The sequence below is a fragment of the Phyllostomus hastatus genome, unplaced genomic scaffold (genome assembly GCF_019186645.2).
Source record: "Phyllostomus hastatus isolate PE091 unplaced genomic scaffold, TTU_PhHast_1.1 phas_contig_34, whole genome shotgun sequence".
NCBI lineage: Eukaryota > Metazoa > Chordata > Mammalia > Chiroptera > Phyllostomidae > Phyllostomus > Phyllostomus hastatus.
Genome location: NW_025333857.1, coordinates 54,723,805 through 54,738,369, shown reverse-complemented (window position 1 = coordinate 54,738,369; position 14,565 = coordinate 54,723,805). Strand labels below are relative to the sequence as shown.

The following is a 14,565-nucleotide window of genomic DNA, read 5'->3' as shown; positions in this document are numbered from 1 at the left end:
CCTATTAAAATGAACTTGAAGTCTTTCCTCCTCTTGAATTTTCTGGAATAATTAGAGGATAAGTGTTAGTTATTCTTTGAATGTTTGGTAAATTCACCTGTAAAGCCATCACGACTTTTGTTTGCTGGAAGTTTCTTGATTACTGCTTCAATTTCATTAGTTGTAGTATGTTCAGATGTTCAGTTTCTTCTTTATTCAGTTTTGGAAGATTGTATGTAACTAGGAATTCATCCATTTCTTTCAGATTGCCCATTTTGTTGACATAGTTGTTCATAATATTTTCTTATATTCCTTTGTATTTCTATGGCGTCAGTTATTACTTTTCCTCTTTAATTTCTGGTTTTATTTATTTTGGTCTTCTTTTTTTCTTGAGTTTGGTTAAAGGTTTATCCATCTCATTTATCTTTTCAAAGAACCAGCTCTCAGTTTCTTTGATCTTTTAAATTGTTCTTTTTTTTTTTTACTCTATTTTGTTTATTTCTACTCCAATCTTTACTATTTCCTTCTACTCACTTTGGGCTATTTCTAGTTCCTTTAGGTGTAAGGTCAGTTTATTTGAGATTTTTCTTATTTTTTGAAGTAGTCCAATATTGCTATGAATTTCCCTCTTAGGACTGCTTTAACTGTGTCCCATAGATTTTGGGTTGTGTTTTCACTTTCATTTGTCTCAGGATATCTTTTGATGTCTTCCTTGATCTCACTGGTAACTCATTCATTGTTTAGTAACATGTTGTTTAGCCTCTATGTGTTTGTGTGATTTTCAGGGTTTTTTTTCTTGTAATTGATTTTTAGTTTCACCTCATTGTCAAGGTTGGAGAAGATATTTGATTTCAATCTTCTTGAATTTATTGAGACTTGTTTTGTGTCATAACATGTGGTTTATCCTAGAAAACATTCCAGCGTACTTGTAAAGAATGTATATTCTGCTGCTTTGGGATGAAATGCTCTGAATTTATCAATTAAAATCATTTGGTCTAGTGCGCAGTTTCAGGCTGTTCCCTTTTTGATTTTCTGTCTGGAAGATCTATCCATTAATGTCAATGGGGCATTAAAATTCCCTACTCTGTACTACTGTCAATTTCTCCCTTTATGTCCATCAAGATTTGCTTTATATATTTAGGTCTTCCTATGTTGGGTACATAAATATTACATGGGTTATAGCCTCCTGATTGATTTCATTGCCATTATGTAATGTCCATCTTTGTCTTTTGTAACAGCCCATTTTAAAGTCTATTTTGTCTAATATAAGTATTGCTACTCCAGTTTGTTTCCATTTGCAATATTTTTTTATCCCTTTACAGTCTCTGTGTGTATTTCATTCTGAGATGTGTCTTTTATACACAGCTTATATATGGATCTTGGGGGTTTTTTTTAATTTATCTTCACCCAAAGATATGTTTATTGATTTCTGAGAGAGAGAGAAACATTGATCAGTTACCTTCCATACGTGCCCTAACTGGGGATCAAACCTGCAACCTAGGTATGTGTTCTGACAGGGAATCAAATCCACAACCTTTTAGTGTATGGGACAACACTCCAACTGAGCCACCCAGCCAGGGTGGGTCTTGTTCTCATCCATTCAGCTAACCTATGTCCTTTGATTGGAGCATTTAATCTGTTTTCATTTAAAATGATTCTTGATAGGAATATGGCTATTGCTGTTTTTTTTTAATAATTATTTTCCTTTTCTTTTATTCTTAAGAAGTTCCTTTAACTTTTCTTGTAATACTGGTTTAGTGATAAGGAACTACTTTCTTGTCTGGGATGCTCTTTATTTCTCCTTCCATTTTAAATGGTATCTTTGCTGGGTAGTTGGGCTCTGTTTTTCATCACTTTAAACATTTTGTCCCAATACTTTCTGGCCTGAAATGTTTCTGTTGAGAAGTCAGCTGAAAGTCATAATTATGAGAGCTCCCTTGTAGACAACTATCTTTCTCTTGCTGCTTTTAAGATCATCTCTTTGTCTTAACATCTGCCATTTTAATTATGATATATCTTGATGTGGGCCTCTTTGGTATTATCTTGTTTGGGACTTTGAGCTTTCTGGAATTGTATGTCTATTTCCTTTGCCATTTTGAGGACGTTTTCATTCATTACTTCTTCACTTAGGCTCTCAATCCCTTGCTTTCTCTGTTTTCCTTCTGGTTGTGCATGTTATTACCCTGGATATTGTACCTGGTCCCTTAATCTGTCCTCATCTTTTAAAATTCACTTTTGTCTTCACTGCTCTGATTGGGTATATGTTATCTTGCCTTCCAAATTAATGATTTGTTGCTCTGCTGCATCTCATCTTGTTGATTCCTTCTAATGTATTCTTTATTTCAGATATTGTATTCTTCATATTTTACTCATTCTTTTTTATGGTTTCTATGTCTTTTGTTATGCTTACTATCTCTTTAAGCTCTCACTTGGTCCATCCATTCTTCCCCTATGTTCTTCAAGCATCCTTATAACCATTGTTTTGAACTCTGTATCTGATAGACTGCTTGCCTCCATTTTATTTAGCTATTTTTCTGGGGAATTCCCATTCTTTCATTTGGGGCATATTTCTTTGTCTCTCTATTTTGGCGCCTTCTCTGTATTTGTTTTTGTGTATTAGGTGGATCTGCTACATCTACATCTCTCAGTCTCCGTATGATGGCCATATGTAGTAGGTGTCCTGTGGGGCTCAGTGGTGCCATCTCCCTGATCACCTGAGGCAAGTGATCCAAGAATGTCCTTCATGTGGGTTATGCAAGCCCTCATGTTATAGTTCAGTCTGGACTGCTATTGGCCCACCCATGGGTGGAACTGACCCTCGGGCTGGCTGACTATAAGGACCAACACTGACAACAGTATATGAGCTACTGTGTGGCAGCTGATCTTACAAAGCAGAACTCACCCCAGAAGGATCTGGTCCTGCCAAGATATCCCTTTAGGAGTGCTGCTTATGGATCTAATTGGGTCATGTTCTGATGTGGTCTCAAACCTGCCACTGGGTGTTGGTTTGGAGCACTTAGAAGGGATTCTGGTGCAGATCAACATCAGAAGGTGCCTATGACTGGCCCTAGACTACCTATTTGGAGCTACAAAGTGATCCACAGTCTGTGGCTATGTCTGTTAAATCTGGGTGCACATGGGAGGGGCCAGGCCAAGGGAGACTTACACCAGTACCACGCCCAGGAGCCAGTCAGCATAAGGCTCAAGGCACCCTGAGATCTGCCTCCACGTTCTGGCTGCCTGTTAGGCTCAGTCTCTGAAAGAGCCTCTGGCAGTATGCAAGTTGCCTGAGTAGGTTCTCAGTTACAAGGTAGGAACAAGTGATATTCACAATGAGTGTTCATATTAAAACTCAGCACCAGTGCTGAACCTGAGGCCATCCAGCAAAAGTCTAAGGGTGCACCAAGGGCAGCTACACATGTATGGAGCCTGCAAACCTTTGTGGTGGAACAGGAACTCAAGGAGTAGTCAGGGTCAGGCCAGCAGAGTTTATCAGGCTAAAAGATTAAGATTTGGCCAGGTGGAGGGAGGGCTCTGCATAAAAACGGTGGTGGTGGTCAGCATTGAAGGAAAAATGGCTTAATTCCAGAGCCACAAAATTCAGTCTCTTCCTGTCTGTCTCTGCCACCCTGAGTCTGTCAGACCTCCTTGTGTGTCTTCCAAGAAAGTCTAGACCGTGGGCACAGACTGACTGCAGCCAGTTGACTCCTCTGCAGAACATGAACTTGGTAGGGCGAGGCCACAGGGATTTAGAAGAGTGGGGCTAGTGCATTCCCCGAGGCGAGTGACACCTGGAGGAGAGTGCTCCACCCAGGAAAGATAGCCTTTGCAGGCAGTATGGGAGATGGACTCAGCACAGGGACCTTGTGCCTTCAGCCCTCTCCCTGTATGACTTGTCTGCTCTGAGCTCCTATTTCTCTGCTAGAACCCAAGATGCATGTCCACAAACAAGATTTTGTGCACTAGTCCTTTAAGAGGGCACCTGGTTTTATTAGACCCCAATTTCTCCCTGGCTGACAGAACTCCACTGATTTTCAGAGTCAGATGTTACGTAGCCTCCCGTTCCCAGCTCTGCTGCTTCTGGGTAGGGGATGCAGCATGAGTGTGAGACCCCCCCAATCCTTATGGGGGGGAACATCTGTAGCTGAGATACACCTGGGGATTCTCTACCACTGCAGGTAGGTGTTGGACCGGGCCTTTACATATCTCTCTCCTTCCTATCTGTCTGGATGTGGCTTCATCTGTAATTCTTGGTTATAAGACTTCTGTTTAGCTAGTCTTCAGTTGGTTATTCAAGTTGACTATTGTATAATTTAGTTGTAATTCCAATTTGGTCCCGGGAGGAAGTCAGTGTAACTCCCAGCTAGTCTGCTGTCATCTTGGATCCTCCACCATCTATGTATCTTCTGTGGCGAGGTGTCTGTCCAGAGCTTATGCCCATTTTTTAAATTGGGTTTTTTGTTTTCTTATTGCTGAGGATTAAGAGAAAACACACACACACACACACATATTTGGATACCATTCTTTATAGAATGTGTGTTTTGAAACACTTTCTCCAAGTGTGCAGCTTATCTTAAAATCAGGTAGAAGACTGACATCCACAAAAATGTCCTCCTCTCCCCCTCTCCTGCCATACGTGTATAGTCACTGTTCAATATTGCCCCATTCCGTGATGACTGACAAATTACAACACTGGTCAGTCAGCACAGGAAATAAGTATGATCTTTCCCTCTGGTCAATGGATGCTAGCTACCGTACTGAGCAATCCTTATGTTGAAAAGCAATACGGAGTGCTTGAGAGTATGGACTCCAGAGTTTAATTGCCCAGGTATAAATCCTGGCTCCAGTACTTACTTTGTAGTGAACTCAACAACTTCACTGTTTGCTTTCTCACATCTTCACAGATATTTACATATGTACCTACATATACATATATATCACATCACAATTAATTTCCCTTAATATTATCACAAGTTAGAGAGGCTGCTATGATTCTATACTAGTTCTGTAACCTTTTTATAGGGCTCTAACCTCTCTTGGCTTAAATTTCAACTTGCATAAAATGGGAATAACACATAATTATAAGGACTTAAGATGTGAGGATATACATAAAACCATATATTTACTACCTAGTACATGGCAGACACTTATTGATTTATGAGTTGAATGGACTGACAATGACTGCAGAAAAAAGAAGTAGGCAAAATGCAACCCTTGGGCTGCTTCTGACACAGTTCTGAGCCCAACCTATAGTTCTTTCAAGTTGTTATTACAAGGCTGGCATGAGAAAGGCACATCATGGCACTAAAAAAGTACTCATAACACCAACAGTCTTAATTCATCGAAACTAAGATTTTATTAGGGGAAAAAAACAGAAAAAGAACAGAGTTGAATGGAAGCTCTCCCTTACATCAGCACCAATTTTCAAAATTACGTCACCCAGAATAATTTCTCTAACTCAAATAGGCCTTTCTATAACAACTATTTTCAGTACACACACTAAGGCAACACATTTTACAGCATGATAAAATCTTATGACAAAGTTCTTTGGGGGCTATATTCCTTTGTATATATCATACTGGCGCCAGAATTAGTTTAACACAAAGTTAAACTATAAAAATAGAGAAAGTTAAATAGAAACAACTTGTATATCTTTAGATCATAGAAAAAATATATCATAAGAAAAAAATAGTTTGTATATTTTTAATTTCTTCTCATTTGCAGCTGATCAACTGGTAGTAAATCTTTCCCACTGATGCTCCAAAAGCAATCAAGGCTCAACTACAACAGAGGGCACACCTGTAGTGCCCAGCTGGAATTAAAAAAATGAAGACAAGCAATGTATTAGATGCAGAGTTCAAAACACTGGTTATAAGGATGCTCAGGAAATTTAGGGAAAGAGTAAATGAACTTAAGGGGAACTTTAACAGCATACAAAAAGGACATGGCAACCTTAAAAAGAACCTGTCAGAAAATAAAAGATACTAACTGAAAGAAGAATAATGTATAGGGAATCAATAATAGAGCAGATGAAGGTGGGAGTCAAATCAGCAATTTGGAATCCAAGGAAGCAAAAAACACTCAATCACAACAGCAAAAAGAAAAAAAAGGATTGAAAAAAATGAAGATAATGTAAGGAGTCTTTGGGACAACTTCAAGTGTACCAACATTTGCATTATGGGGTTGCCAGAAGGAAAAGAGAGCAGGAAACTGAAAAGCTATGTAAAAAAAAAAAATGACAAGACTTCCTTAACCCTGAAGCAAAAAGACATACAAGTCCAGGAATCAGAGAGTCTCAAAGAAGATAAAGGAAAGAGGCCAACATCATGACATATCATAATTAAAAGCACAAAAGATCACAGAAAAGAGGGAATCTTAATAGCAGCAAAGAAAAGCAGTTTGTTACCTACAAGGGTGCTCCCTCAAGACTGTCAACTGATTTCTCAACAGAAACTTTGCAAGTCAGAAAAGACTGGCAAGAAATATTGAAAATGATGACCAGTGAGGGCCTACCAACAAGATTACTCTATGCAGCAAAGCTATCATTTAGAATCTAAGGACATATAAGAGCTTCCCAGACAAGAAAAAGCTAAAGGAATTCATCACTACCAAATCAGTATTACATGACATGTTAAAGGGTCTCCTTTAAGAAGGTAAAATAAAAGATAAACAATATGAACAATAAAATGGCAATACATACATATCTATCAACAATTGAATCTAAAAAACAAAATACATGAACAATCAGAACAGAAACAGATTCACAGATAGAGATTTTGATGACTGCCAGATGAAAGAGAGTTTAGGGGTCTGGGTGAAAAAGGTGAAGGGATTAAGAAGTACAATTTGGTTGTTACAGAATAGTCATGGAGATGTCAAGTACAGCATAAGGAATATAGTCAACAGTATGCTAACACCTATGTATGGTGTCAGATGGGTACGAGATTTATCAGGATGATCACTTACAAGTTACATAATGTGTAATCACTGGGGCATACACTTGAAACTTAATAGTGTATGTCAACTGTAATTGAAATATGACAAATGATTTTTAAAAAGTCATACTCTACTCCAATAAATTCACTTAAAATCACATCTACAAAATAATCCCATACTCTGCCCAAAATGAATCATTAGATTATACCTAAAACTGTTTCAGTGACTTAGTTATAACATATCTTGGAAAGATATTTTTTAATATACTGCATATATGACTTCATTTTATGCACTCAGTCTATTTTAGTTCTACCTATTTTTAAGAACTAGTTGCACTGCAGCTATTTTCAAAACAGTTAACATTCAGCTTGCTGGTGGCTGATGACTTCCAGAAAGAAGAGGTACTACTAGCCTTCTTAAAGCCTCAACTCCAGATGTTAAGTATTTTTAAACTGCATATTAGTGAACTTTTACCCTAGTCCTTCTCCCTTATAGATTTATCTCCTTAAAAAGAAAAAAAAGAACATAAACTATTTCATATGCCTCAAGAATGTTTTTCATCAAAATTATTAAAAAATAATTATGTAGGCAACAGAGGCTTGAAGATTATCTATGACACAACAGATTCCAGTTTTGAATCAGGTTTGAATCATAGTGGGGCAAGTAACCACAACCCACCTGTGTTTATTTCCCTAATGTATAACTAGAATAGACAGATTTGGCAACTGGCACAATCCCCAAATTGATCCTTGGATCCAAGGATCATTATGATAGGAATGGTCAAGTAGAAGCTCCTAAAGATCTTTTTAAAAATCTAGAAAATCTACTACAAAATGGGTGCCATAACCAAAAAACATGAAAAATGAAAAGGTGGTAATAGCTATCATGTGCCATTTAACTGTCTGGTCTACACACAAGATGGATAAATCTGGAGAATAACTGTGATTATCATAAGTGCAGACAAGAAGTGACTCCAATTGCAGCTAGTATTCTACACACAGTATTTTTACTGAAACAAACCATCACCCCTGTAACTTGGTAAGCAAATACTTTTTTTCATATTAATTTGCAAAGAACCCCAGACACTTTATTTTCACCTAGCAAGACTGAGTTCACTATCACAGTATTGCCTCAAGTCTATGTCAACTCTCCGGCTCTCCAACAAAGTCCACAGAGATTTTGATCATAATGAGACTCCACACATCACCACAACTGGCTTACTACACTGAAGACATCATACTGACTGGATCTATGGACAAAAAGTAGCCAGTACTTTAGATATCTTACTATGATATACAGGGGTGAGAAAAAGGTTTACAGTTGTAAGTACCCAAAACACAGAGTTCATTCATGTGTTATTTTTTATTAATTACTGTATGATTTTCCCTATGAACAACTGTAACCCTACTTTTGCCCACTCCTGTATGCAAACCATAAAGTAGAAAGTTAAACTGTACTGCTAGGCTTCTGTAGCAAAGTCCAGTCAAAAAATAGAAAATACAGTTATTTTAACAGAGAGAATTTAATATAAAGTAAGTTAAAAATATATGTATCTTTTTAAAAGTAGGTAGCCCTAGCCAGTGTGGCTCAGTTGGTTGGATCATTGTCCCAGAGACTGGTTGTGGGTTCGACTCCTGGCCACATGCCTGGGTTGTGGGTTTGGTCCCTGGTCCAGGTGAGTGCAAGAGACAACCAGCGATGTTTCTCTCTCACACTCATGTTTCTTTCCCTCACTCTCTCTCTCCCATCCCTTCTCTCTAAAATCAATAAGCATGTCCTCGGGTGAGGATTAAAAATAAATAAATAAATAAATAAATAAATGAATGTTTTTTAAAAGAAGTAAGTATGAAATTGTTAACTAGCTTTTGAAAAGGTAAATTGTAAATACTGTGGTATAGAGGTAGCAGCTGAAGAAAGTAATTACCTCTGCTAGGGAACAAAGAATAGGATGAAATTACTAAAAGTTAGAAGCTTACAGGAAGAGCTCCTTAGAGCCAAAACTGAGGTTCCTGAGAGGGGGTTCCTGAGAGGAGAATACTAGTCAGCCGGTGTTCTAGTTCAGTGCACTCACTGCACAAATAGATATCCCAAGCTACCCAGTCAGCAGGAGAGCTTGAACTAAACACTAGTCTCCTGACTTGATGAGCTCTTTCCACTGTACTACACTCCCTGAGCAATATTTATGTCGGGTCACTCAAATGCTCTAACTTTCCTTTCAATTAAAACATGGAAAGACAATTTAAGCAAGAGTCTCTAAACACAAAGAAGTAAATTATGGGTTGTCATTTCTGAGACATCCTTTCCCACCCAATACTGGGCAGAATCTTTTTACAGCATCTCATAACAAAGGGGGCTTTGGAGGCATTATGAATGTTCTCCTTTTATCTGGATGTTGATTACATAGATGTTCACTGTGAAAATTCACTGAGCTGCACATTTATGACTTTAATACTTTTCTGTATGTTTTTCATGGGGATTCATAAAGACAGCAAGACTATGCTGCCACCTTTCCGAAGTCCCAGAACTGATAAATGCTTGATGTATTAATCCTTTCATCTCCCACAAATTAAAAGAAGGAATAATAACAAACTTTATTCCTAGATTTAATTCCTAAAAGCAAAGTACCAACTGGTGGCATGGAAATAACAGAAACCATGGGAGAAAATAACCATATCAAATGACAAATTACTGAGAAATTGCTAAACACTGAAAAAACAAAGAACACTACATGAACCTGCAGAGAGCACAGAATAGTTGAAAACTTTGGAGTAAGCGGCAGAACTAGCTCCATAATTTACTGAATTATGTATCTTAAGGAAGTTTATTTTATTCCTCTTAAGACTATTCCTCATCTGTAAAATGAGTTCAATAACACCTACCTTAAAGGGATATGTGAGGACTAGAATAGAGTGAAACATTTTCAATGTATCTGAAATAAATATTATTATTGTGTAGGAAAGGAAGTGCAACCTTATGTGACCCTATGAAAAAAAAAAAGATGACAACAGCCCAGTAGAGTTTCCTTAGGGCCAAAATAGTATCTTTCATACTGGTATCCTCAACATTTAATGTAGTGCCATATGCAGTACAGATCTGCAGTACAGATCAGTAGTTTCAACAAATATTTGAGGGAGTTTGGCAAAACAGTAAGGGAAGAATTAAGATTAAAACAACAGATTTGACATGTAAAAATCAAGTAGAAATAATTGTAGATTAAATTTTCAGAAACTCTCACAGAAAACAGCAATTGGATATGAATGTAGTATTGAAGAAATGTATTTATTTTAATGAAGAATAAAATAAGAGACAGAGAAGATATAAAAATACAAGATGGGAGATTAAAATTGATGATGTAAACTTTCTGTTATCATTTCTAACAGTTCCCAAAGCAGCATTTTACAATTTCCTAATAAAATACCTAGGTAAAGAGAAACAAAACAAAAATCTATACTACTAGCCAAAACTGAAAGTCACAGACGATCAGATGCCAGGGTTTAATAGGAACCAAAGTTAATTATGAGATAAATGGAGGTAAACTAAAAAATAAAGATAAAAAAACAAATTTATTAAATACCTTGATATCTTTGCTTAAACACAAGTCACACAGAAAGAGAAAAGGGAGAAACTGTCATCTTTCCTTGGACGAGAAGGCCTACAACCTGAACCAAATTAAAAAGGCATGCTATCCTCACCTACACTACACATAGAAATAGTTAATCCCCCTTAATTCTGTTGACTCCACTAGCATTTTTAAAGATCTAGGCAAATACTACAAATCATAAAATGTAAATGGTAGAAGAGTGGGGGGTGAGGTACTAGCATGGGTAAAAAGTACATTCCAAAAGTCAGAGTCTCAAGGAGTAACATGCTTAAGAAGATAGATAATAAGAACCCTGGTAAGCAGTATATAGATAAATTGTAGTTTTATTGTACTATATATAGGTCTGAGTTCTAGAGAATCAGTATCAGGAGAAGGGAAGAAGTTGCCAATTTTAACTAAAAATTTATATAAAGTACTGGCATATCAAAATTCCTAAAAAATTTAAATAATACATCAAATAGAGTTTAGTCCAAGAATATTTTTAGAAGTCATTTTTTAAAATATAGTACATTACTTTTTAAATAGCAAAAATAATACGATCAATTCAACAGATTTACAGAGGTGGACATACAAGTGACCAATAAACTTAAGCAGCACAAACTTTTTAACCAGGACAAATGCAAATAAAAACTGTGTTTTCTGATTATTAGAATGACAAGATATTTAAGACTGATAAAAGCCCATACTATGGAAGGCCGTCTAACACACTCCTGGTAAAAGCTTAAACAGGCATTGTATATTTTTTGTGTGTGAATCCTATCATTTTGACCTGTTTACAAGTACTAGTACTGGAATGTAAAATATTTTCACACCATATGCAATTATGTGATAGCGTTCAATTAGTCCATTGGTTCTCAAATTTTCTGGTTTCAAGACTCCTCTGTACCCCTAAAAATTAGTGAACAGGTGAATGGTTGCCCAAAGATAGGGGAGGACTGACTACAAAAGGGCAGGAGGGAATCCCGGTGGGGTGATGAAACTGCTTGTGGTAGTGGTTACAGGAGAGTATGTGTTCGTCCAAAATCACAGACCTTTACATTTAAAAGAGTGAACATAATGCATGTAAATTAAACCTTTAAAAAACCTGACTTAAAACAAATTCTTGAAGACCTCAAAGATCTTTTTGCTTATGTGAGTGTCATGTATCAATATTTAGAATATTAGAAATTATAATGAAAAATGTTTAAATAGTTCTTTAGGTATTCATTTTTAAAATAACAAATGCACTCGATGTTAACACAAATCATGTATTCTTTATGAAAATAGCTATTTTCTAAAGCAACAACCATTTAGAGGGAAAAGTCACACTGATTTATATTTTAGGAAATCTCTTTAACGTCTGGCTACAAAAAGAAAAAAGCTGGATTCACGTATCTGCTTCTTCATTCAATCTCTTACAGTATCCCTGATTCTGTAGCCTCTGGAAAACTCCACTGTACGCTTGTGAGAAAATGAATGTGAAAAACACAAATAGCATGTGTATATTATGACGAAAATAAATTTGACCCGCAAGTGTCCTAGACCACACTTTGAGAACCTCTGATTTAGCCTACACAGAAAAAATAACAACTACTGAATAGGGCATAAGAAAATGTCCTTCTTTTCAAACCAAGGAAGCAATATCTTACGCAGATTATCGGTCCTTATATAATACAAAGAAATTCCCCTCATCCAGGTCAAAACTTCTACCAAACGACGATCTAGACTAAGGTACAAACTTCAACGTAAATGAAAAATATCTCTGGGGTACAAGGGTTTGAAAAACCAGCGGTCCATGAGAAGTACAGCATCATCCTCCATCCCCAAACCCTGGGCTCCAGACAACCAATGCAATAAGGCTAGCGGTAATCCTTTTGCTGGGGCGGGGAGGACGAGGGAGGTGTTGCCTTCAATTTGTAAAAAAAAAAAAAGAAAAAAACACTCCCAGTAAAGCAAAGCGCAATAAAAAGAAGTATGCCAGACTGGTGTGCCTACTTGAGACTTGATTTACCAGTAGGTAAGTAAGTGTTTATACAACTTTCAGAACTGGAGAGCAGTCCGCAACTATCCATTACTCCAAGCAAGTAAGTCAGACTCGCTGTCTCTGGAAGCTTTGTTCCCCGGTGACTTTTAAATACTTTCCCAAAGAGTGGTGGCACCACCATGAGACCGTGCAAATCCTGGGCGGCCACCGGCAGTACCGGGGCTCCGCCAGCGGCTACGCCTCCCGGTCACCTGCCCGGGATTGCTTCCCGCGTAGTAGGGCCAGCCCCGGACGTCGCAGACCCCAGGTGGCGCCTCCTTTGACAGTACCCGGACCACCTCCCTTCCCGGCCTCAGTTGCCCTAGCTGCACTGGAGGGGTCGATGGAGTTGACCCTTGGCGCCCCTCCAGCTGGACTATAGGACTGTCTAGGGTAGAAGCAGCTTGCCCGCTCACCCGGCTCAGGCCGTCCTCACCTGAGGGGGCCGCTCCCCGGCGCCCCGCACTCACCCGGTTGACGCTTCAGCGCCATCAGGGATACCAAGTAGTGAGCGATGTCGAAAAAGGGGAACATAGACATGCTAGAAAAGGCAAGGGTCAGTTCTTCCCACGGAGAGGCCATGACAACGACCTACCACGGCGACCAGGCAGCCGGGTCGACGGGTTCCCGGCTCACGTGGTGAAAGTTGGGGGATGGGCACTCGCAGGGGCACTCTTCTGCGCGGCCTCCGGGAGCCCTGCGCGTGCGCCCCGGCACTCGCGCCAGCGCGCGAAGGGGCGGGGCCGAGTGTGCGGAGGGGCGGGGCCGAGTGTCGGGGAGCCTCCGGCCGCTGTCTCCGCTTTGGGCGGGTGGGCGGGGTGAGAGGGTTCGCGTGGTTTCTTCGGGGCTGGAACTGTTCTCCTAGTAAGGGCCCTGCATCTTCTCCGTGGCGGGAGCTAAGTCAGACCGAGAAGAGTGAGCAGCTGAATAAGACAGAGATAATGAATGAAAATACATTATTAATGTTAACATTTAGTGCATTTGGTATTTTTAAAGTGAATACGGAAATGTTTTTAAATTTTGTCATAAGTTTTAATATGCTAAATATCCATACATGTAACCCACATAAACAAAAGCTTTGTGGGTTCCTCAAGAAAATTTGTCAGTTTTTTAAAAGATCTAATTTACATACATTATGTTCACCCATTTTCATATACAGTGCTATGATTTGGACAAACACATGCGATCCAAAGGGGGGAGTCTCAGAGTCGGACTTATTTCTGTAAATTGATGTCATTCGCCAATATTTCTCGAGGAGCTGCAGTGTTCAAGTCACACCATAACTTACTGGAAATATAAAACAAGAATACAATTAGCATCCTGCCTTCAAGAAACTTGTGTTCTCCCAAGAGAAATTTTTTTTAAAATTTTAAAGGATGCATGTAATTTGTACAAAGCAGGTAGTGAGACATATAGGAGCCATGCTAGGGCAGTTCCTAGGAGAGGAAGATTATTTCAGGGAAGTGGTAAGGTGAACTGGCCATTAAAATCTAGGTTAGAGATGGAGGGTATTTTGGCTAGAATATAAAGTGAGAAATGAGGTTGGAAGAGAAGTCCTTGAAAGGCAGACCATAAATCAGGAGGTTTGACTCCGGAGTCCAAGTTCCTGATCACAACAGTACAAATCAGAGCCAGAATCCAGACTCTTAATCATTATTTGTTTTTCTTTTTGTGGGGAGCAGGGGTGCAATCAAGCAACAAAATTAAGACTAGGTTGGTAAGAAGAGACAGGGAAGATAGAGGATATTCACTGGCCCAAGCAAAAGGAAGTGGAGGCTAAGGACAGTAGGAGCAGAGACCCTGGTAGGGAAAAATCAGAAACAGAATAGACTCCGTGTTAACTCAACATGTCAAAGAAGGATATGGGAAATGGGTGAGTAGGAGGAGGATTATGGTTGCATTCAGAGTAGTGGAAATAAGAAGGAGGAGCAGGTTTGAGTAGGAAAAACACAAATTTAGTTTGGTTCTTTTTTATTCGATATGTCAACAGATAATGTTGGCACCAGGGAATGGAAATGCATAATGAGCTACTAGATAGGTAAGAGCT

General features: G+C 38.6%; 1 protein-coding gene across 3 annotated transcripts in view; it reads right to left on the bottom strand.

The window, feature by feature from the left end:
* The window catches only part of TMEM38B (transmembrane protein 38B), a 50,013-nt gene extending 36,788 nt beyond the window's left edge, over positions 1–13,225 (bottom strand). For 2 of the 3 annotated variants that reach the window (XM_045840970.1, XM_045840971.1), the window contains exon 1: positions 12,989–13,220. In XM_045840970.1, coding sequence (XP_045696926.1) covers positions 12,989–13,100 — 112 coding nt within the window. In that variant the 5' untranslated portion in view covers positions 13,101–13,220. Of the gene's footprint in view, positions 1–12,988 lie in introns of all 3 variants that reach the window. The other variant, XM_045840972.1, reaches the window with a different exon arrangement.
* Between the last annotated feature and the right edge of the window lie 1,340 nt (positions 13,226–14,565).